General features: G+C 37.4%; 1 protein-coding gene across 2 annotated transcripts in view; it reads right to left on the minus strand.

The window, feature by feature from the left end:
• ARHGEF3 (Rho guanine nucleotide exchange factor 3) overlaps positions 1 to 22,187 on the minus strand; it is a 112,155-nt gene that overhangs the window by 65,635 nt on the left and 24,333 nt on the right. The window contains exon 3 of one of the 2 annotated variants that reach the window (XM_010718488.3): positions 8,818 to 8,884. In XM_010718488.3, coding sequence (XP_010716790.1) covers positions 8,818 to 8,884 — 67 coding nt within the window. Of the gene's footprint in view, positions 1 to 295; positions 444 to 8,817; positions 8,885 to 22,187 lie in introns of those variants that run through there. The other variant, XM_010718490.3, reaches the window with a different exon arrangement.

The raw sequence follows: 22,187 nt of genomic DNA on the forward strand, positions 1-22,187 counted from the left end.
AACAAACCAAACAAAAAAACCACATCAACCCCGATGGTCCCACAACAATAAAATTCCAATACATAGAGAAAACCAAACCATCCTCTATCTCACCAGGAATAACAGAGTATATTTATATACATTTTTTAGAAATTTTATTCTTACAGAAGGAAACATTCCTGCTAAGCACTATTTTTTTCATTGATACAGTTTTAAATCCTGCCACACTTGGAAGCATTATCTGTGCAATTTCAACTTAGTACAATGCCATGCAAGCAAACAATAAAAAGTAGCGTGATCCTGAGTGTACACTTACCTGATAATGCACAAAAAAACAACACCACACCATGAGGTACTTTGTATTGTACTCAGATTTAGGAGGCTTCCTAATCTTCAGTGTGGCAGTGAAAACTCTTTGCTGCAAAGAAGTCCCTATGTTTCTCGTTCAGTTTTCGGCAGGAACTCCTCCCCACACGGCCACATAGCTTTGTCTCGCTTCCTGTCATGCAGCATACAAGTACTATCATCAGCTGAGTGACACATATCGTCACGTCTCTCTCTGCTTTGCTTGTTTTTTTTTTCCTTGCAGACTGCTCTGAATAATATTTTTTGAAGATTAAAGTGCTTTAAAAATTGCTAGCCAGCGTGAAGAGAATGGCAGTGGTATGGGAAAGGTAAACGCAACACTGATGTGTTTCAAGTAGTAGGTAGGTGCTTGGGGGAGCTTTGGGATTCAATAACTGAAACACAGTCTGCCTCCTACATGCTCAGTTCTCAAATAATTGCAATGGCCTTTAACTCAAAAGAGCATATCTATTTCTAAATATAGATACCTCAGTCAGAAAATAAACATCTGGTATATACTAGGTGAAGCTTTTGAACATCTAGTTCACAGAAAAATCCAGTGTTCCAGAAGTTAAGGGTTCTGCTAAACAGCACTTAAATTAACAGAAGCATAAGGAGAATAGCTCAGCAAAGACTGTTAAAGAATCAGCCCAGAATTCGAGCCCAAAGATGAGGTTGGCAGAAGGCCCAAATTTTTCATCTGAGGACATGTCAAGGATGTACAACGTCTGATTTTATCTGTGGGAGTTCTCTACAAGTGAAGAGCACACCCCATCACAAGAAACCTTAATCCTTTGCAACCAGAATTTGGTAATCCCTCACCCAGGTTTAAAAAATAAATACTTTGAAAAAGCTCTGGGCAAGATCCAGAACATAGGATTAAATGTTAGATGCTGAAGTTCAGAACTACAACCCAAAAGTTTTGCCTCGGCAGTTGGTGCTCAGTCCTACAAAACAGAGCATTCCCTAAGACTCTTGAGACCTAAACATTTCTATGGAGGCAGCCAGCCCCAAATAAAAATGATTTTATTCATATTTCTTTATCATAAATATGGAAGGTCTCTCATCTTCTTCTTTCAGTCGTGTTGTGTAAACTAACCTTCCTAGAACGGGTCCATAACTGCCCTCATTTTATGACTGTTTCACAAGGCTGACAGTCTGCTTTGGATGAAGACACAGCTGAAACTTAGACCACATTCGTGAGAATATTTAAGGTTGTTAATCACTGAAAACTTGAAACGGTATTTGGAAAAGTCAAAAGCTTTCCAAAGTCAGTGTTGGCACAGGCTGAAGCTGTTTTCTAACTGTGCATTATGTGACTAAGAGATGCTAAAGTTAACTCTCAAAAAAATTTTACAATTAATCACCATCTAGAGTGACTGCACCACTGTATACTTTTTTAATCAAAGGCAATGTAATCAATGTTTATAAGTGTGCATTTTAGAGTTTTGAAATCTTACCTCATATCACAATAGGTTCATGTTATAAGCATTGCTTCATAAGCCTTGAATAAATTCAGTAAGACATTAAAAGACCACTATCACATTGCTCTTACTAGGCATATGACAGATTTTAAAGACAGCTTTATTTATGTCTGCTCTGTGCTTACTGGACACAGAAAATAGCATTAGCTTTCAATAAGAATCTTGTTTATTTTATACATAAATAGAACTCATTCTAAGATTGAGATGTCTTAGAGGAAGCACTTCAGTAGTCAGGAAGAACAAACAGGTGAAGTGGGTACCAAAAAACCCACTCAGAATGCTTCTTCCAACTGAAAACAACAGAAGAAACTCCACTTCCTTCCCCAACATCAGCTCCCAAGTTCTTACAAGCTCTTTCAGTTCTTTCTTGGATTCCTTTCTCCTTTACTCCTTAGAGGACTTTGAATAGATTTCTGCCATAGATACAACTTGACAACCTAGATCAGAACCTGTGGAATGGCAGATGGAGAGGAAGAGAACTGAGGATTTCGCAGCTGTTTCAGTAGATAGTGATTTTTCAAGCATTTACAAATGCATATCCCATTTATTTACTTTAAAACTAATTTAAGTGCTGACAAACTGGAAGTTTTTACAACAAATTTATACTTTATATTTTTTACACTTAAGAGCACTGGGAAACTAAATAACAGACCTTCAAATGATTTGGTTAAAAAAACAAACAGGTTGCGATGACATCAAGTTCTACTGGATGCATCATAACTAGTACAACCATTCTGCCCAATATTTATTTAAATTAAAATTGCTATTCTGAAACAGTGTAACAATTAAAATGCCAACATATATTTCAGATTAGTTCTAAAAGGCTGTTTTCTCAGACAAAATGCTATCAAGTTCAGATGGAAAACAGCTGCTAACCATTACAATGAAAGTCTCTGAAATAAAGTTATAGGAAATACTGATTTCACATCACGTGTTCTCAAAGAGCAGTCACTGCTGGGGTGGGGAGAAACAAATACAAAGAAGTGGGCAGAGTTTGGTGTGAGTTAAATTGAGCACAGGTCAAGTTCATCTGCTGTCGAACAAAGAAAAGAACAGTAAATGACAGCAGGAGTACAAGGTAACACCCAAACTATGATTAAAGGCAGGAAATCTGCTATATAACAGAACATCAAACTAGGTCTAACAGAACGACAACTGGACCTTTCTGCTTTATCACACATGGCTTCTAGCTCAGTACTGTTTGTATATGCAACAGAGCTGGTGTAACAGGTTTATAGCACACACAGAATAGTATATAAATAACAAATCACACCTAGAACAAAAATAAACTTGTTACAAAACACTTAGAGAGATCCATAAAACAAAGTCCTACAGCATTAATAAAGTGACTGCATACAGCATATTTCCAGAAAAATATCTATTCTGTGAAAATATAACATGAAAATGTAATAAACCTTCAGAAAAGAGATATATTATTTTTTGTTATCATAAAAACTGACAATATTAATTTGAACGAATCCAAGATATAATCAATGTAATCATACCTTTTACAATGCAAGTCTTGCAGATGTAAAAAGCCTATGAGTCTACTCAACACAAGATTTGTGCAGCACTGCTGTATGAGAAGAACCTTGTCACATACACATCCCACTGGTCCTTCAAAAGGATGCAGCCATTTATCACAGGTCTAAGAACTCATTTACAAATCATGTTTTGCTGGAAAAAAAACATTCTGACTTTCTGACATGACATAGTTACACCCAATCATATATGGTGGATAAAACTTGATTATTGTGCTAATTAAACCATGCATCGGATTGGAATAATACGTTCTTAAATCCTTCAAAAATTTTAAATTCAGTGTATACATTAAGAACACCATAATTCTGATGTGTGTTTTGGAACTACAGATGGACTTGACTATGATCCAGTTACGCAAAAGCTACACAATGAATTTCTGATAGCATCTCTATTTTTTTGCCAACATAAGCCTTGCTGTTCCAAGAAAAATTAGCCCTGTGACTAATCAACAACAGTTCCAATGGTTTGCTCAAAAACAAAACCAATAATAAAATAAAACATTTAAAGCTCCGCCCATAGGTTAAGCTGGGAAGACATCAAAGCCAGCTCCCTTAATAGTAAAAAAACCAGCATCCAAGCTGTACACTTTGACCAATTTATGAGCTCTAGTGTCCTGAACTACAAATAGTGCATCATGGATAGAGATTTCTAATGCTCTTACAGTCTCCAGTGTTGCTACTGTGAACAGTTTAAAGTTTCCCCACCCCTGCAATGCTACAAAGAACGAACTGCAAAACTACAGAGGAAATCGACTTCCATTGAACCTGTAATGCAGGCGTGATGTTTACAGTATCCGTCTTCTGAGATGCTAACACAGAAAGACTTACAGAATTGCTTCTTACCACTGCTAGTACCAGATATCAGAGGCATTCTGGCCCGAACATTGACAGAAGCACAACAGTCCCTCCACAAAATCAGGATAAAAGAAATCCTGAAGTAAGACTAAAGGAGGGGAAGTGCTAAGGCAATTAAACTCTGAAGTGGAGGAGTTTGCAGCCCCACTGAAAGAAGAAAGGGGGAGAGATCTAATAGGAGCAAGTAGAGCACAAATATACGTCATCTCTCAGAAAGAAGAAAAAGAAATGGGGAATTTTCTTTTCAAAGAGAGATGAGATGGATCAGAGATCAAGAATCCACTACTATTTCCGTAGCAAGCTGCAAAATGTTAGGAAAAAATCAGAGGACTGTCCACAGAGGGAAATACACAAGCACACAGTGAGAGCAGGCACAAGGAGCAAGGACACCAACAGCACTGCCCCTGGCAGAGTAGCCCCCTCCTACTGCATCAATGGCATTATACACAAGAAACACTTTTCTTACTCCAAGGAGGAAACTATTGAAATCATGTCTACAAAATGCAAGTGCATTAAAAAGAGAAAAAAAACATAATCGTGCTTTTTAATGCATATAATAACGTCTTAAAAAAATTACATTAGTCTTATATTGTTCATACTTCACTACAAGATAATGGTATTGAAGCACGTTTAATCTACAGACATTAGCTGATAAGTTTTCTTCAACAAGTCCAATTAAAGGCCTGTCTGTTACCATAACAGCCTCTGCTATGGGTAACTTCATTGCTTAAGCAATGTCTGTTGCATTGAACCTGTCAGAATCCAGAAGCAAAAGGTGTTTTCTGCAGTGGTACATGATAATGTAATTTATGTAATTAATCATCAAGTTAAAACCAGGAAAAAAAGAACTTCTCTCTTAGGAACCTGCACTTTGTTTAGTCATGTACCCTGAAGGGAACAAATGAAGTCTGCCAGCCTGCACAAAACACACACACTGTTTTGCAAACACTGTCTGAAAAGTGAGGAATTCTTCCCATTTGGCATGAAATACATCTTTTCTCCCCACACACATACCTGAAACAAAATTAGCAAAGAAACCACTCACACCTAAAATTGACCTTCAGCAAGCTTAGCACATTTTTATGTCAAGCTTCTCATAAATTAGATCAGCTTCCCTCCCGGATGACCATATCTGCAGTTTGGTTAGAAGCTTTTGCAAAACCAGAAAGGAAACAGAAAACAAGGACATATGAAGAAGCACAGTTGCAATAAATCTTCAGTCTTTAGGCAACTGCACGCCAAACATCTCAAAATGTCTCAAGTAGAAAATATTGGTTTAGATTTTGCTATTGATTTATTTTTAGCACTGAAGTTACTGTAGGAGAAATAAAAGAGAAACAAGCATAATGGTTCAGACATCTGTTTAAAATATGCAGGAAGTGATGCTAGCTCTTTGTGGAACAGTATAGAGAAAAATCAGTGATAAGCACAGACAAAAGCAGCATCCTCTTCAGCTATGCCTCCAAGCCTGGCACTTCTCATTAACCAGGTAACTGCTTTTCTTTTGACTGCAGTTCCTTCACAGCCACCCAAAGAGCCACATCAGCAGAGCTGCTACAGACCACTCTTGTAAATACATCTAAATAGATCATTAGGAAAAAGTAAATCACTTAAAGGCTTTTAGTAGCATGAGCCCATCACTCATATAATTAAGGCACTCTAGAAAATTATCCTGCTGGTGAAACCAGAAGAGGTGATTTTGAGGCAGCAGGAGGGGAGATAGACAAAGCAATTAAAATCTGAGACTCCTTAGGAGAGATTCTCAGGCTTCATGAATTCAGATATTATATACAAATAAGCTTGACTACATTTACTATGGATAACATAGCACACAGGCACATAACTCAAGGCTGTATCATAACTTACAAAGAAGAAAAGAAGCTTTAATTCTCATATCTTCCACCTATAGGTGCATGATTGCACAAATACAGGATGCTTCTGTTTTTCATTTGTTTGCCCTTGTTTCCATCTGCTTTCACACACTCTAGCCTTCCTTCATATCCCTCTCCACTCTCTCACACTATCAGTACATCTTTTACTGCTTTCTCCATCATGATTCTCTCTCTTCCGAAGTTCAGCTTCCTCCTCTTTTTCTCTCCAATCCTGCAGCCAGCATCTTCCTTTGCCTTATTTCTCTTATACTCCAAGTACCACATCCACCAGCTAGGCTCCTGTGTTCTGGTTTTCCAATCACACTTATGCCAAGTTTGTGATATTCTTATCTCCCTCCACAGGTTCAGTGTTTCTTCCTCTCTGAAACTACAATTCTCTCCATAAATACCTTTCCACTAGAACACTATTTGCTGGGCGCCTGACTGTGCAATCCCTTCAGAGAGCAAATCAATCAGATGCATTATGAATATACGCAGGAGCAGCATACACCACAGAGATTGCATTGCTTGGTACGTTTAAGCCTAAATCTCATAGAAACAAGAATTTTGTCAGACCCTTTGGAAAAAAAAAAAAAACACAATCAGCTCACTGTTGTCACATAGAATGCTGCTTAACCTTCTGGAAATAACTGCTACTGTTATCTAAAACAGCATTAGCAGAAACATGAATGATATCATCTTGATATGGAAATTCCCATGAAGGAAATCAAACCATGAGATTCAAAAGAACACCTTAAAATGGAAAATGAATAAATACGTTTAAGCACAGGGAGGAAGACAGAAGCGCAGAAGAGTTTCCCCTTGGTTAAAGTTAAGCATCTGGGCCCTCTTATCTTTCTTTGAGGTTTACGTTGGTGTTTGCTCGCTGATGCTTTAACAAGCCCACTTAATCAGCATGAGATACAGACATGCTAAACCAGTGATCCAACTGCAAAGTGAGGACAGGTAAACTCATAAAACATCATAATGTTATGCTTAACAACTTGCTTCTGTTTTATTGTGACTGTTGAAATGATCTCGCGTTTCAGTTTGCAGTACAGATGTTTTTAAAAAGCATAGCTATGAATAAGTCATCTCAGCAGTTTTGTTTGTTTCCCTCAAGAATGGCACTGATCCACTGTCAATATTAATGTAGTTCATTTACCCAACAAGACTTTATACTTGCTTAAGAAAAGATATCAAAGACAATCTTTTATCACTAACTATCCATGCCAAAACCTTTGTGACCTGAAGTCTACTCATTGTGTTTTCCATAACACACTTTTTCCACCCATCCAAACAAAGCTAATGCTGACACACTGCAGAAGTCAGCAGAGACTGAGCTCTCTGGTCAAGAACTCAGCTGCCTGAACTTCAGCATCTGAACAGATCCAGGGAACAACTGCTACAGCTTCTTCCCCAGATGCTGTGCTTTATTTTGGATAATTCTCTTCAACTGCCCATTACTATGCATTTTATGAAATATTAAAGCTATGGAACTAGAAGTCTGTGTTATTGTCCCATAAGTCTCCTTAAAAATAACAAGGCAGACAACTCCCACACATCCTCATTTCTATACACGAAGGAAGCGGTTTGAAGATCCTTTTCACAATAAACAATAGTGGGTGCTCTACTTAAAATACCAAAGTCAGTATCAGATATTGTGAAAAATATTTCTAGTTTCAACAACACTTATCATATCATGACCACCATAGATCAGTATATCTATAAATGTCATTTATTCTTTCAACAACACATTTCAATAACATCTTACCTAAATGCTTTGTTGAAGAAGCTCAGAGAAAGCATATTTATATGCTCTCCTGAATAGAAATTTGTTAGGTTCAGTGCAAGTCAGTTCTCATTACAGGTAGTGGTAATTTATTATTATACAAAATGAATTTTGTAAGGCAGAAAAACCTTTATTTTGACCTAAAGATTACAGAAACACTACTCCTCAGATGCAACACACAGTGACTCCTAGACTGTATCCCAAGCTACAGCACTTACACAAGTGGCAAATGCTCTTACCATTTGAAAACTACCACCTTAGGCTTTTCAATAGATCAAGTAGAAGGCTCTGTTTCAAGAGAGAGACTTGAAAAGAATTGACCTGTGTTAGCACTACACCTCAAACCTGAAACAGACATAGAAAAAACTGTCTGATACTGCTAAAAAAATACTGAAGTTCTCAGTTTCATTTGCTTTGCTTTTTCACACATCTTTCCATTCTGCTGTTGTGGGAGTGCACATGCGTGCAGATGGCCTTGCTCAGCCAACCAACAAATCAGAAATAAAATCTATTCTCTCCAACCTTGTAAGAAATCCAGGCACCTGTACTTCTGCAAAATACAGATATTCAACTTTCCAGTAATTCAACAAACGTCTACACTATAGTTTAAAAAAAAAGGTAATTTAAAAAATTAAAAAATAGTGTAAGTCGCTTCAGTCTTGCTGAATAATTCTCAAATACAAAAACAAATCAATTTTACTTCACATTTTAAAATCACACTGTTAAACTGGTTACATTAAATTGTCTCCCCAAATACTTCTTAGTAAGTCAGCCAATCACATAAACAAAACCTGGCTTTTTTAGAAAGCACTGTAGAAGGTCAAAAAATGAAAGATTTTTATTCTGCCGTTTTGCCACGATTTCAGCACTCACAGATCATACTTCAACAGCTAAGTCACACAGCAATAGGATGAACCAGAAAAAAGATATTAAAACAACATCAAACTTACCCCTCTGAAATTCCAGCCTTTAGTAGAAGGAAACAAGGAAAAATTGTTCTGTTGCTGTTGTTTTGGCCTGCAGGATGAAACAAGGAAAAGCATTTACCAATTACATTTTTAGCTGTCATGTTTTCTACATCAAAAATGGAGTGACAGAGGAGAAAAGAAAAACAGAATTCAGCTACTAAGATACCTTAGATTTCCTTGGCTGTACTCCTGACAGGCTTCTCTCTTCAGTTCAGACAAACATTTCAATTTAGATGGAGAGCTAAGGGACATGGCAGCCTTACAAGCCCTCAGAGACACACCGACTTGATGTCTGGCAAGAACTTTGCATCACTCTGATTTCCAACAAGCAGAGACAGCCCTGACCCTGTGTGCTGCCAAAGCCACAGTTGCGCCAGGTGACGCAGGCTGTGCACATACAGCTCTGCTAGGTGGCCACCAAAGGGCCCCAACAGCGAGGCTTTGCCAAGCACCAAGCAAAGCAAGCTAGCCATAGCCATGTGTGATGCGAACAACTAGAGGAGCTGACTTCAGGTTTTACTCATTCAAAAACTTCTTCCTACCCTATAATTATCACTGTACAATTATTTCTGAAAAGTAACTACAATATTATCCACTTCACTCTTAATGAGCGCTTTTCACTCATTAAGATCCCCAAGTAAGATCTTAAATGATTCTGCTAAGGTAGGCAAACATTGCTGAGACTTTACACATGAAGTCAGATCAAAGCTTGGCTGACCTGCTGAAGCTGACCAAACCAACTCACAGTTCGGTGGCAAGGCTTAGGTGCCGAGCATACTGCAACTCAAACCATGCAATTACTTAAATTACAGGAATCCATGCACCTGGTTAAAAAACAACAAATTAAATGGCTGCCTGTCAAACCTTCTCTCCATCCAACAGTAACAGGACAGATGTTCCCGCACTTCAAGCACTACACTAATATGAAAGATCTGGGAGCAGCTTCTGCTCTTCACAGTTCCTGAGGGACTTCAACACACTCTGCCCCAAGTCCTGCAATGTCAGGACAGTAATCATCCCTGTCTTAGTTTTCTGTCTCCTCTATTCAGATGTAAAATATTTGGTGTAAAATACTGCATGTATGGACATTTTCATATTGCATACGATACATCATAGGGCTGAGGTCACTGTAGACATTTTTAGATGTTAACCCAGTGCAAATAACGTGATATATTACAATCACAACAACTGAGATGGATCTGTAGCCTTGGCATTAATATTGTCAGGTTTCACTCTAGTGAATTTTAGCCATAAACAACACCAATATTTCAAGCACACTGCAGTATACGTTGTGGATTTACGATGACTGTCCAACTAAGAAGTTCTCCTACTACATCTTTCCAAGTTAAAATATTAAGAAATTCAATTTCTAACCCAAGATCCTCAGTGGAACTCTAACTGCATTATGAGAAGAAAGAATGTGATCAACAACAAGAAGTTACACAGATCATTGATCATTCTAACAGTGTTTTGCATCCATTTTGTTCAGCAGCACGCACAAATGATCTCAGACTAGAACCAGACTCCAATCTTCCAAGAAGCATTGTGTGCTTTTTATAGATTTCTTTCTTTTTAAAGCTATTTAAAGCTATATCATTATTTAAAAGCTCTTCAAGGCTATATAATTATTAAAGAGCATTAAATGCCCAACAAACAGTTTTAAGAAAAAGTGTGCCTGGCTAGTAAAACGCATCTTTCACTGCAGGTCCTCCAAGACTTACTGGCCTGATACTTACAGGATGTATCAAAACTCTCTAACTACTTTTTCATTCTAGATTTACAGCCCTCTCTTACACAAAAGAAATCAGACTTAAGAATTAGAATCATTTATCACTGAATAGGCCACCTTAAATCATTTCTTAAAAACTTTCACTTGCATACATGTGACCGGTCTGATACTTCCCTACTTTCTATTCCATCCAAAATTCATTCAAAAATATGATCCCCATAAATAATACAAAGAAATCACTTTCAAATTAAAAGAAAGCAATGAAATTAGTTTTGTACTTGTGAGACCTTTAATCAGGCTGCGAATCATTATGGGGGTTGACAGAAGCCTTTCAAACTGCAGGATGGTACGTGAGTGTCAGAAACAGTTGCTCCCTTGGGCCCCAACGCTGGCCCAGGAAAACTTCACTGGGGTATTCAAAGTCTACGCGTGGGCAGAATAGTGAAAACATCAACTGTAATTTCCTGTCACAACCATTTCATATAGCCTACCTTGAAACTACAGAAGTACTCTTCATCTTACTGAAAGACTGTTCTAGAAGTTTCACCTCTCCCATGGCTAGAAACCACCTCAGCTAATTGCAATCATGTGTCACGGCCAGCGTCCTGAGCCAGCACTTTTCAGTTGAACACACCCCTAAATCAAAGTCAAGGAAAGCACAACTTCTGGTTCCCAAATATACCTCAAATAATAAAGTAGAGTTCTAGCAAAACCAAGACCTCATGTGCAGCTCTCAGTTTGGTCCTTCACCGTCTAAAAGTTATTTTGATCTGTCCTCCCAACTGCCTATCGCGATCAGTGAGAACTATGCTGGAAAACAATTGGACAATTGCAGACTTTGTAAAATATTCTCTTTTTCTACAGTGCACTACTTCAAAGTATTTTCTGTTTACTGGATGGATAACTCTTCACTGAATTGCAATAGTGTATAAGCTAATTAAAGAAATACTCCATTGTCTTATAAAGTCTACTGAGCTACTAATTGATATTTTAAATACAAAGACAAAGCTACTGCAAGAATTCTATTTTTGGATAACCATTAGATTTTATGGGTTGTTAATAAGAATGCTGCATCATTAAATTTATTGAAGGCCCTATGCTGACTCCTACATCTGCTTGCTTCCTAGGATTCTGCTGTGCAATATGGATAACTTGAAATCTTACTGGAGAAACTATTTATGGCTGCTGAATCTTTTGACACTGGTAATGATCTGTAAGCCATGGCTCTGTCTTTAACCAAACTGCTTCTAAAAACTGTTTTGTAGTCTCTGATGTGCAAAAGGCTGGAGAGAAAGAGCCACTGAATTAAACATGCAGTAAATACAGAGACTATAGGGACACAGGAGCCAATTTCTATAGTTTAGGAGGCCAATTATAATCAATCAAAATGTTGTTTTCTTTCCTGAAACAAAGTGTATACTAGAGAAGTTTCGATACAATAAAAACAAGATACTGCCATAAATTCTGATAAAGTATTGAACAAGGTTAAGGATGTCCACTGGTGTTCAGTAGGGAGCACTGTTTTAAAAATAAAGATGCATTTCCATCAAGACCAAAGTAATATTATTTGGCTTACAAGGTTTATGCTGCGCCACGCACTGCTTGCATTCAGAAAAAAAACTGAAATTCACATTAATACAGCATCATCAGAAATGCTTGTCTGGAAATGAAACCTTGATCTTTCTTTAAAAGGTTTTGCAAAAACTGATTGCTATATTTGTTTGTTTAGTAATTATGTATCTAGCAATTCTGTCTTGGAATTTAAAGTAAAACTGCAATTCTTTTCATCTATGACCATCAGCAGTAAGATTCACAGAGCAGATCAGCACCAAAGCTGAGTATGAACCATAACTATTCCTGCCACACAAATGTCAGGACAGAACCCAGCCACATACCCCAAACGTTTGTTGACAATGGTTAGAAAAGAACTAATGCTTTTGTCCTTAAGATATGCAGGATTTGCTGTTTAGGTACCCATGCACAAATACTACAAATAGACACAATAAAAATATCAGTTGGACAAAGGTACTTTTACTGAAAGCTGCAGACAGACACCTCATGAGCTTGGCTCCCAGAATAATCACTCCATGTTGTGCACAACCTGTGCTGTGCTGGAGGTTAGTAATATCACTGCAATAAGTACTAAGTAGAAAGGAATGTAAAGACTAAAAATATCCACTCACTGTTGTTACATTACTGAAGAAGAAAAAAAAATTAAACAGCATTACCTATCTTGAGTCATGATGAGATAAAATTAAGGATTTACGTTAGTTTATATTAAGCTCATGTAACTTGCATCTTCCTCTGATCCTGCAGTCTCTCTGCACACACAGCACTGACTACCACAGTTTTTAACAAATATCCAAGTATGTGTTTATAATACTCAACTGCTGCCTCTGCTTGGAGATAAAAGTGCATTTCACAAATCCAAATGAATACTCAGCTAAAAAATGAAAGCTCAAAACACTTAGAGAAAAACAGTGCTAAGTAAAAATTGTTCTCAAACTGCAAAAATAAAGATTGTTAGAACAGCTGTGAATATTTTACGAAAATACAGTTAAATGACAAATCTACCTAATGTTCAGAACGGCCCTTTGTACTATCAGTAGCTCAACTTACAGAAAGTACTGAACAATACACTGATTACAGAAGCATATTTATTTTAACATACTGGGGTATATTTGTGATAAAGATTCCCAAGCAGTTCGCCCGATGAAGCCCAAGAGTTGCAAGATCGCTTCTCACTCTGAACAACAGCTTTGATTCTCTCAGATATTTTAAGTTACAGTTAACATTAAATTCAAATACCTTTGGCATCAATTTTAAGAGCAAATAAAAAAAAATCATGGTTTCATCTTCTTAATAAAAAGATTGTGTAACATTTATTTTGTTCTCTGAAAGGAAAAAAAAGCAGATCTAATACAGCAGAATTTGACTGACTAGCATTTTAAATTCCTATGGAGATTTTACATGATACACTCTTCTTCCTAAAGGCAACGTCTCACAATGACTGGGTTTATGTTCAGTTTATCAAGGATTGATTCTGCAGACATGAGCAGTTCGAGCTTCCATACAACCAACTGCCAGATAATTGGAAACAACTATCCCCTTAGATAAGCAAGATTGGACAGTTACTATCTCCAGAGAAACAAAAATATCCACTAAGGAAAAAAGCAGATGAAGGATTTTCAGTAGCTATGTTGACTTTCTGAATGCTGACATAATCCTCTGCTCCTACTATCATGAGCTGAGTCTCATAAGCAGTAAGAAAGAAAAACAGCCTCAGTGAATCTGTTATACACTGAAAGATGAAAGTCTGCATCACTGAAGCAGGTACCAGTGAGCTGTCCCACACCTACTCTTTTTCCATGCTTCCTTCAGAATATGTTTGTTTGTACAACTAATCAATGCACAACACTGCAAAATGTCAAAGAAACTACATAACATCTCTCCATTTCTGCATTTATTTGTATTTCCTGTCAAGATTAAGACTGATATAATAAAGAAGAAAAAAAAATCAGATGGCTAAGTTAGATATTTTGATTTAAAAATCAGATTACTAATGATCTAATATTTCAGCTTCTAAAGAAGCACATGCTTGATGTCAAGCTGCTAACATCATTCATTCATTCATTTTTTACTGAAGGTTAATGCAATAAATTACATTTGAGATACATCACTACAGAATCATTCCCTTGACATACATGAACTCTACTCACAGCTGAAATAGAAGCAGGCCCTGGCTACCAGCCAGCAGGACACAGGTGTTTTGGCTGTTTGACACAGTATAGCTGTGCTAATGCTGGGGACTAGAAGGGCACTCTGTCTTGTATTTCTTTAAGTAAATATCACTGTTTCTTGAATATTGTAAAATGTAAGATAAGAAAGATTATTCACTGGCTGGCTTTGAATGAGCAGCCTAAATTATTCCTATAGTATTTCAATAATAGCTGGAAAAAGAAATGTCAATAACACATATAATAATTTTTTAGACACTACACCATCCCACCGCTGTATCACAGATATATGCTGAGCCCTTGACAAAGAGAACAGCTCATTAAAAAGAAATGTTTGCTCGTCTCCACCCAGCCGTGTAGATAAGATCCTCCAGTCCATGGGAAAAAAAATCTCAAGTGGTAATGCCTGAATGGTCCCCACCATGAGAATGCCAGAAAAATCAACCCTCCAGGCACAAACTTACAACGTTCATGTTCAAGGAAACAGAAGTCTATTCCATCTTGTTTTCAAAACAGAAGAAAGTTCTCATCAGGAACCAGATGTTGCGAAATCCCCTTAATTTAGCAAGATTGGGCACTTACTGGTTAGATAGAAACAAAAATATTTGCCACGAGAAAGCAGACAAAGAATTCTCAGCAGTTTGTAAACAGCATTCTCCCTGTTAGTCTACACAGAAGCTAATAACAGCCTCAAAATGATCACCCAATTGCTATCACACCACGTTCTTGATAACAAACAAGAATGGAAAACCCTTATTGTTTGGATTCCTACCATCTGGCTCTCTTTCTGAAGATAACATGAACTCCTGCAAAGCAGCGGCTCGCTAACATGCAGTTAGAGTGATCAGAGGAATGAAAACAGAGGGCACTGCTACTTAAAACAACATTTGGATGCAAGACAATCCCATACTGGACTGTAAAACCCTATTTGCTTATGCTCTCATTAGCACCTTTGTTTTCTGCACTGTAGCTTGAATTTCAACTAAAAATGACCCCCAAAAAATCCATTTTTAGCAAAAATGTCAAATCAACTTGTTATGCTTTTAAGCCTATAGTCAACTTACAGGTTTGTCTGTGTTGAGTTCATTGTTAAGTGAAAGGAACTCCTGCCTACCTTCTAAAGAGCACCACGTGATGGTCTGTCTTCGCTCCTTTCACAGACATGGCATGAAGCCAGTCAGTCAAGGAAGGAAACCTGCTTTTATTAAATGCCATCAATTACTGAGAGCAACTGAAAGTTACTGGCGGCAACTTTCAGGTGGTTGTTTTACTGAGAAAGATTATTGTTTCATGAAGAAGTGTTTTAAAACAAGTGACAAGAACCACTCCAGTAATTTCAATGCAAAGACAGACCTGATTATCTCATCTTAAGACTTTAACACGCGTCTCACCACTGGAGATAATAAACTAACATTTCCAAGGGCATGAAACCATGCCCATGATTTAGCTTCAGTGTGCAGCAGCCACTCACCAAAACTAGTGCAATTACACCACGTATTTCATGTTACATTAATTCTGTCTTTTAAGTCACCTAAGTATCTGTACGTGCAAATCTCAGTACCTAGGCTTAAAAAACTTCTTTCTCCTCATATTTAATAAAATGATCTTCACAATTCTTATTCAGCTTCCATTGAATTCTTAGATCTTTTAAACAATCAGCAGAGTCCTTTTCACTACTGAGCAGTTTCCACTGCTTGTTGCAACTCCATAAATCTTCTTTGTCACCATACATTCTTGGAGCTCCGCGTGCATTTTGTCTTCCTCAGTCAAAAACCCTGCATAAAGCCCTAAAATGCTTTCAAGCTAAGTTTATTCCAATCACAAACACTGGATTGGTTCCCCTTTTGTTCAGAATGGAAGTGAAATGAATAAAAACAAGGCAACTATTTGCACAAATACCAACTTACATGTACAAGAAGAACTAGATTTAATAGCAACCAGCTTCAACTAATATTGCATCCTGTGATGTTAAGAAATTCCGTTTAATACAAACACTGACAAATTCACTGCTGCAAAAAAACAAGTGATGTTCTTGAGGGCATTTATAAATAGACACTGAAGTCATCAAATACTGTTCTGTACCATGTGATCTTTTTGATCTTGATCATCACTGCACAGCAAGGTCAGACAACTAATAAGAGTTTGATCTTCAAGAAATATGTAAACCTATTTACATGACAAATTACAATGGAAGTTGTAACTTTTCGGTATCAAATGTTTCTTTTAACTTGAAATATTGGAAGCCAATGCAAATTTTACACCCAATGTTTCTAGCGTTCTCCATTGTTCTGAGGATGATACGTTAGCAACAGGTTTCGTGTTTACTCTGAAATCACAAACACTTTTCCATTTAGAAGTAGCAGGATGACTTCCTACCAATTAAGCAAAGAAAAAAGTTTCAATATTTCCATGATTTCTGAAGGGTTATTTAACCTGAGATGCAAAAGCAAAATGTTTTCAGTTGTTCATTATTATTCACAGTTGGGTTCCTATGAGAACATTTTTTTCATCAGTGTTACTATAGAAACCCTGAAGGCAGTGGAGGAAGACCTGCTCAAACCAAGATTCCATGAAAACTCCATTCAAAATATCAATTCAGGACAGAAAACGTTCAGTGATCTCTACTTGTACCAGCACAATGAAGTTATTTTCTAGTCTTTAGTATATAAACACAACAGCTGCAAAGCAGTAATTTCACCCCCATCACTAGCTTATAAGACCATACAAGAAATTTTGATAATCTTGTCAGAAATACGTAACTATATAATTCATAATTAACATTAGTATCAGTAATTACACTGAAAGTGATTATCCTTTGCTTTGTCCAGATCAACATATATACATTAAAGTGCATTTTATGAGATGGAGAGATTTAGATCCATTTTTAACTTTTCATTATATGTATACACACATGTATGAATTTATCTCTATCTACATCTATATGGACAAATGCACCTATTTTTACCATCCAAATAAATTAAATTCCTACAAAAACAGGAACTAATATATGAAATGAAAACAGTGGATCAGGCAGGAAATAGGATTATGCTGCAAAGTAAATCTGTGATTGATTTGTCAATGGAGGACATTTTCTCATCCCTTTCAAGGAAAGGTTGTCTGCTCACATCTGTAAGCAAGGCAGCCTATACCCTTCTTTTTTAATCTTATTAAAGGTAATTGATAACAAATCTCATAATTAATACAAGGATTTAGTAGCTTTGCATCTGCAGTCTCTGACTGAAGTACAATGCCTGGGAAGCAAGGTCAAGAATTAACTATTACTTTGCATGCATTCTCAGGATCTGTTTGAAATTAATTACTGTACATTGTTATAGATAGAAGACAAAGTCAAACGACAGTTTCAGGCTCCAGATTATGGGTTTAAAATGCCTCACAAAATAAATGTAATGAAAGTACTTAAAGGCCAAAAGGCAGCAATGTCTGAAGGCTGCAAGCAAAGAAATCTTGAAAGAAACATCACTTCTACACATGTTCAAAGGAAAATTATTGCCAATACTCAATGTCCAATGCTCTTTTTTCATTACTTTTAAGATTATTTTTGCTGTAGGAAAAAATAAACAGCCCAAATAATGAATTATTTCAGTATATGATTATCTAGATCACACTGCTATAACCTGTTCTTCAAAAAAAATGAGAAAAAAAAACATTTGTGCTATGCGTTTGTGTTATATGCACGAAAACATTCCTACACAAGGCCCAATGAAATTAATTTCTATAAGAAATTTTGAAGTTTTTTCACAGTTATATATGAAATCCTTACGAATAATACAGCTTACAGCAATAACTCATATCAGAAAAAATATGCAATGAATGTGCCAGAGATTATTTGCCTTGAAAGAAAATATTTTTCAGCTATTTTCCCTTGTACATATTATCATCATATAACCTAATGCAGTATCTTTTTTTCCATCAAAATACTTCATGATTTGTAACAATGTCTTCACCTGAACCATGGGGGGTTTGTTCTGCTCCCCATCCCAGCCTTCCAGGTCAGGGGCAGAGTACCCCAGGGACAACTGCTCCCCTGCTCAGGGGTATTGGAACTGGATGATCTTTGAGGTTCCCTCCAACTTAAGCCATTCCATGATTCTCCAAAATTAAGGTATATTTATCTTTCCTCTTATACACTTGTTGATATCTAATATAACTGGGTTTCAAAGAGATGCATATTAATTAGGCTTAGAAAGTAGAGATACGTTGCTCTATTTCATTTTAAAAACTAAGAAGTTTTTAAATCAAAAGCCTAGTGAACAGTCTTGCAATCTGAATACAGGAAGCGCCAGAACATGAGGACAATATACTTGCTTCCTTTAGCAGCTGAAGAGTCTTAAGCCACAAGGAAAGAAATCAAATAGATGTTAATTTGATCAATGATTATGGACAGTCATTATTTACAGTTTCCCTTATGGTCAATGATAACAGAATTACTGCTGGCAGTCATCTGAGTGACAGGAAAATAAGGTAAGTGATTATACTGATTGTTCTGAAATTTATTTTACTGTAAAATATGTTTTTGTAGCCAAACTATTGGATTTTTTCCAACTATTTGTGCTTTATCTCTTGATTAATAAGTTTCTGTACAGCAATTTTTCAAACAAAGCAAAAACAGATACAAAAAGATTAACTTCATCTCCGCCTCCAAATACAGCGGTCCTTTGCATTAAACAGTTGAATGATGCTGCAATACTCCTCAGCAGTGTTATCTGCCTGATATCTCTACATTCAGATCTTCCCATCTTGACAACTTCAAACCAAAACAGAGCAGGTACAGAGTGATTTGATGAGTCAATCCATTGGGATAAGTGGTGTAGCAATGACAACCTCACAGATCTAAAGCTGTAGCATGTGCTCTTTGCGAAGGACAAATGCTAAGAAACTGCTTTCTCATTCCTAATAGGGGAAGATGGTAATGAAATCAAGTAGCAAGCCTCACTCTATGCATAGCATATGATTTTACGGCCTGAATTGGATCATAAAGAACAGACACAGTTCCGAGCACACACGATGGCAGTGTGTGTCTATCACCTTTCTGCAAGCAGACACCACCTCACAGCCACATGCGCACACCCAAAGAGACTCTGCAAGGGACAGAGCAGATGATAACCGGTTTCCTGTGGAAGCAGGCCCTGTGCTCCATCACACACTTCTGAGCACACTGTATCTTTTGTCACCTCTGTGAGGCCCTTGCCATGAAAAGGCTGCGGTTAGTTTAGAGCAACACACGTACCGTTAGTCTCCTGCCAAGAGAACACAAAATGGCCATGCTCTGGCAGCCTTTCTTGCAGAGACTGTGCTCATTTGTCTCATCTCTATCCATACACAATTACAATAAAACTTGAGTTTATCATTTTTATCTCTTATGTTTTTTGACATATCTCTTTCTTTTTAAATGGACAGTAGTAAAGTTGCTTGCAAGACCCAGACAGCATAGCCATGTACCATTTCCTGCGGAAACTATGCATTCTTTAAACCACACCTGTATGCCTTCCTGCAAATCTGACTTTCTTAGGTACTTTGAAAAGCACAGTAACTGGTTTCACATCTTCCAACCCCTACTCCCTCTTATGTCCTACTGAGGAAGATTAATTAAAAAGTGCAATGTTTTTTTCCAAAGTTTACAAAGCCACAAGACTGTTCTCAAGAGAGAAAAGTTTTAAATTATTAGTAAGTGAAAAATATTAAGCATTAAACCTAAAACAAAGGAAATGCATTAACACCGTGTCTGATATGGATGAAGGATACATGATACAGAGTAGAACAGTTCAAACTGGAAGGAACTCACAAAGATCATTGAGTGCAACTGCCTGACCACTTCAGCAGCAGCTGAAAGGTAAAGCACGGTACAAAGGGCATTACCCAAATGCCTTGTGAAGATTGCTTGGGAGTCACTAAGCAAAGAACTTTAAGATTCTCATTCTAAATTTGACTACTGTGAAAACAAAATGTAGAAGAGAAACATTGCACTATTTTCAAATCATCTTTGAATGGAAACCTGATCAATCCTTTCCACTCTTACAGCAGTTTCAAAGTGTGTCAGTCACCATATAAAGAACCTGAAATTCTAGATACTTGACTTTCAAATAGAGGTACATTAAATAAGTGAGCTTGCCTTCCTACACAAGTTAACATTGGCAGCAAAGAAAATTAACACGCTTTGTTAAAGTTCTCCATTTCACAAATCTTATAACAAAGCAAGATAATGAGCACTTATAGTGATCACAGTTTAGCTCTGTACTACACGAGCTTTGTTTATCTGATCAATTTCTAAATTGCTATATCAGGCTGAGAAAAAGAGTTAGCAGCTTTCTCAGGGGAAAAACAGCTTGTCATCTCACCAGACTACTGTCCTCATCCGTTCACTTAGCAATTGCTAAATCCTACACCAACTGTTAACTGATGATGAATGAAATGTTTTCTGGGACTATCAGTACCTTGGCAGAAGATACAGCCACAGACTACACGCTGGGCAAAAAACATTTCTTGGATCACTAAAATAGCTCAAGTTGAAATGGACAAGGAAGTAACACTCAAGATCTTTGATGGAGCTTGATAACACAAATTCACTTCCTTTAAATACGGACACCAGAGATTTAGAGTCCAAAGCAGGAACGTGGAAAGGGAAAATAAAACTGACTACACCATATGGGTCCTGGTCATTAGGGAAAAAAAAAAGTACAAGAACATTTGAGGACACTGGCCTTCAGAGAGACAGGAACAGCTTCTCCACTAGTATGAATCTGCCACATTAAGAGAGGAATACCACAGAGCCATAGAATGGTTGAGTTGGATAGTACCTTACAGCCCACCCCATCCCCACCCCTGCCATGGCTGGCTGCCCCGGGCCCCATCTGGCCTGGCCTTGTGCACCTCCATGGATGGGGCACCCACAGCTCTCTGGGCAGCAGTGCCAGCACCTTGCCACTCTCTCAGTAAAAATTTTCCTCTGGCATTTAACCTAAATTTCCCCTCTTTTAGTCTCAAACCATTCCTTTTTGTCCTATCAATATGAGAGAACTGTTCTGGTTATGACAACAAACTTACTGCATGCAGTTCTCTGAAGTGCAGTGCACAGAGTTGCCTTGTTGCAAATAAGCTATTTGGAAGCTGTCATACAGAAATAAGATGTAATAGCAGTGCTCTACTCTATATCCTCAGGTTTTCAGGAGAAAATTATGCGTAGCACAGACACAGACCAGGACACAGCAAGTCAAAGAGCCCAGCCTTACATGCACAGCTTACATACACACTATGAGCAAAACTGCACAGAAACAACCTTCAAAGTGGAAATAAAGAATATCTTGATGCAGGTACCATAAAAAGTGCCATGAAATCAAGTACTGTAATACTATTAAGTCCTCCGAACCAATGGACAAACATCAATACATGAAAGAAGTTTGGCTAAGCCTGAAATGAAACTAAGATATGATTCACTCATTGTCCCCACAGACAAACAAAGCAACACCATCTATTCATGTGCTGTTGGTTCATGTAGCCCCCTGCTGTGCAAAACAGAAAACTGTAACACAGTCACCTTTCTGTCATTGTGCTCTGTGAGCTGCTCACAACTGATCCCGTGCAACCCCTTCATTTACAAATGAAGTCCTCATTTGTAAATCCCCATACAACAAAATCAATTCAAATTTCCTGGCAACTCACCTATTCCAGTAAACTGGAAACAAAAAGACCCTGAATGGACAGGTACCAAGGAGCCCATCTATTGTAATTCATGAGAGAACCTTCCTTCCAAGTGCTCTTCTCCTGGAGTTTAGCCATAAGGAATTGAGTTTTTGCTTTAAAACCAAGCTGCAAACGATGAACACACACCTGCTTAAAAGATCTGCTTAATACAATGAAATACAAACCAG

This window comes from Meleagris gallopavo, chromosome 14 (genome assembly GCF_000146605.3).
Source record: "Meleagris gallopavo isolate NT-WF06-2002-E0010 breed Aviagen turkey brand Nicholas breeding stock chromosome 14, Turkey_5.1, whole genome shotgun sequence".
Lineage (NCBI taxonomy): Eukaryota > Metazoa > Chordata > Aves > Galliformes > Phasianidae > Meleagris > Meleagris gallopavo.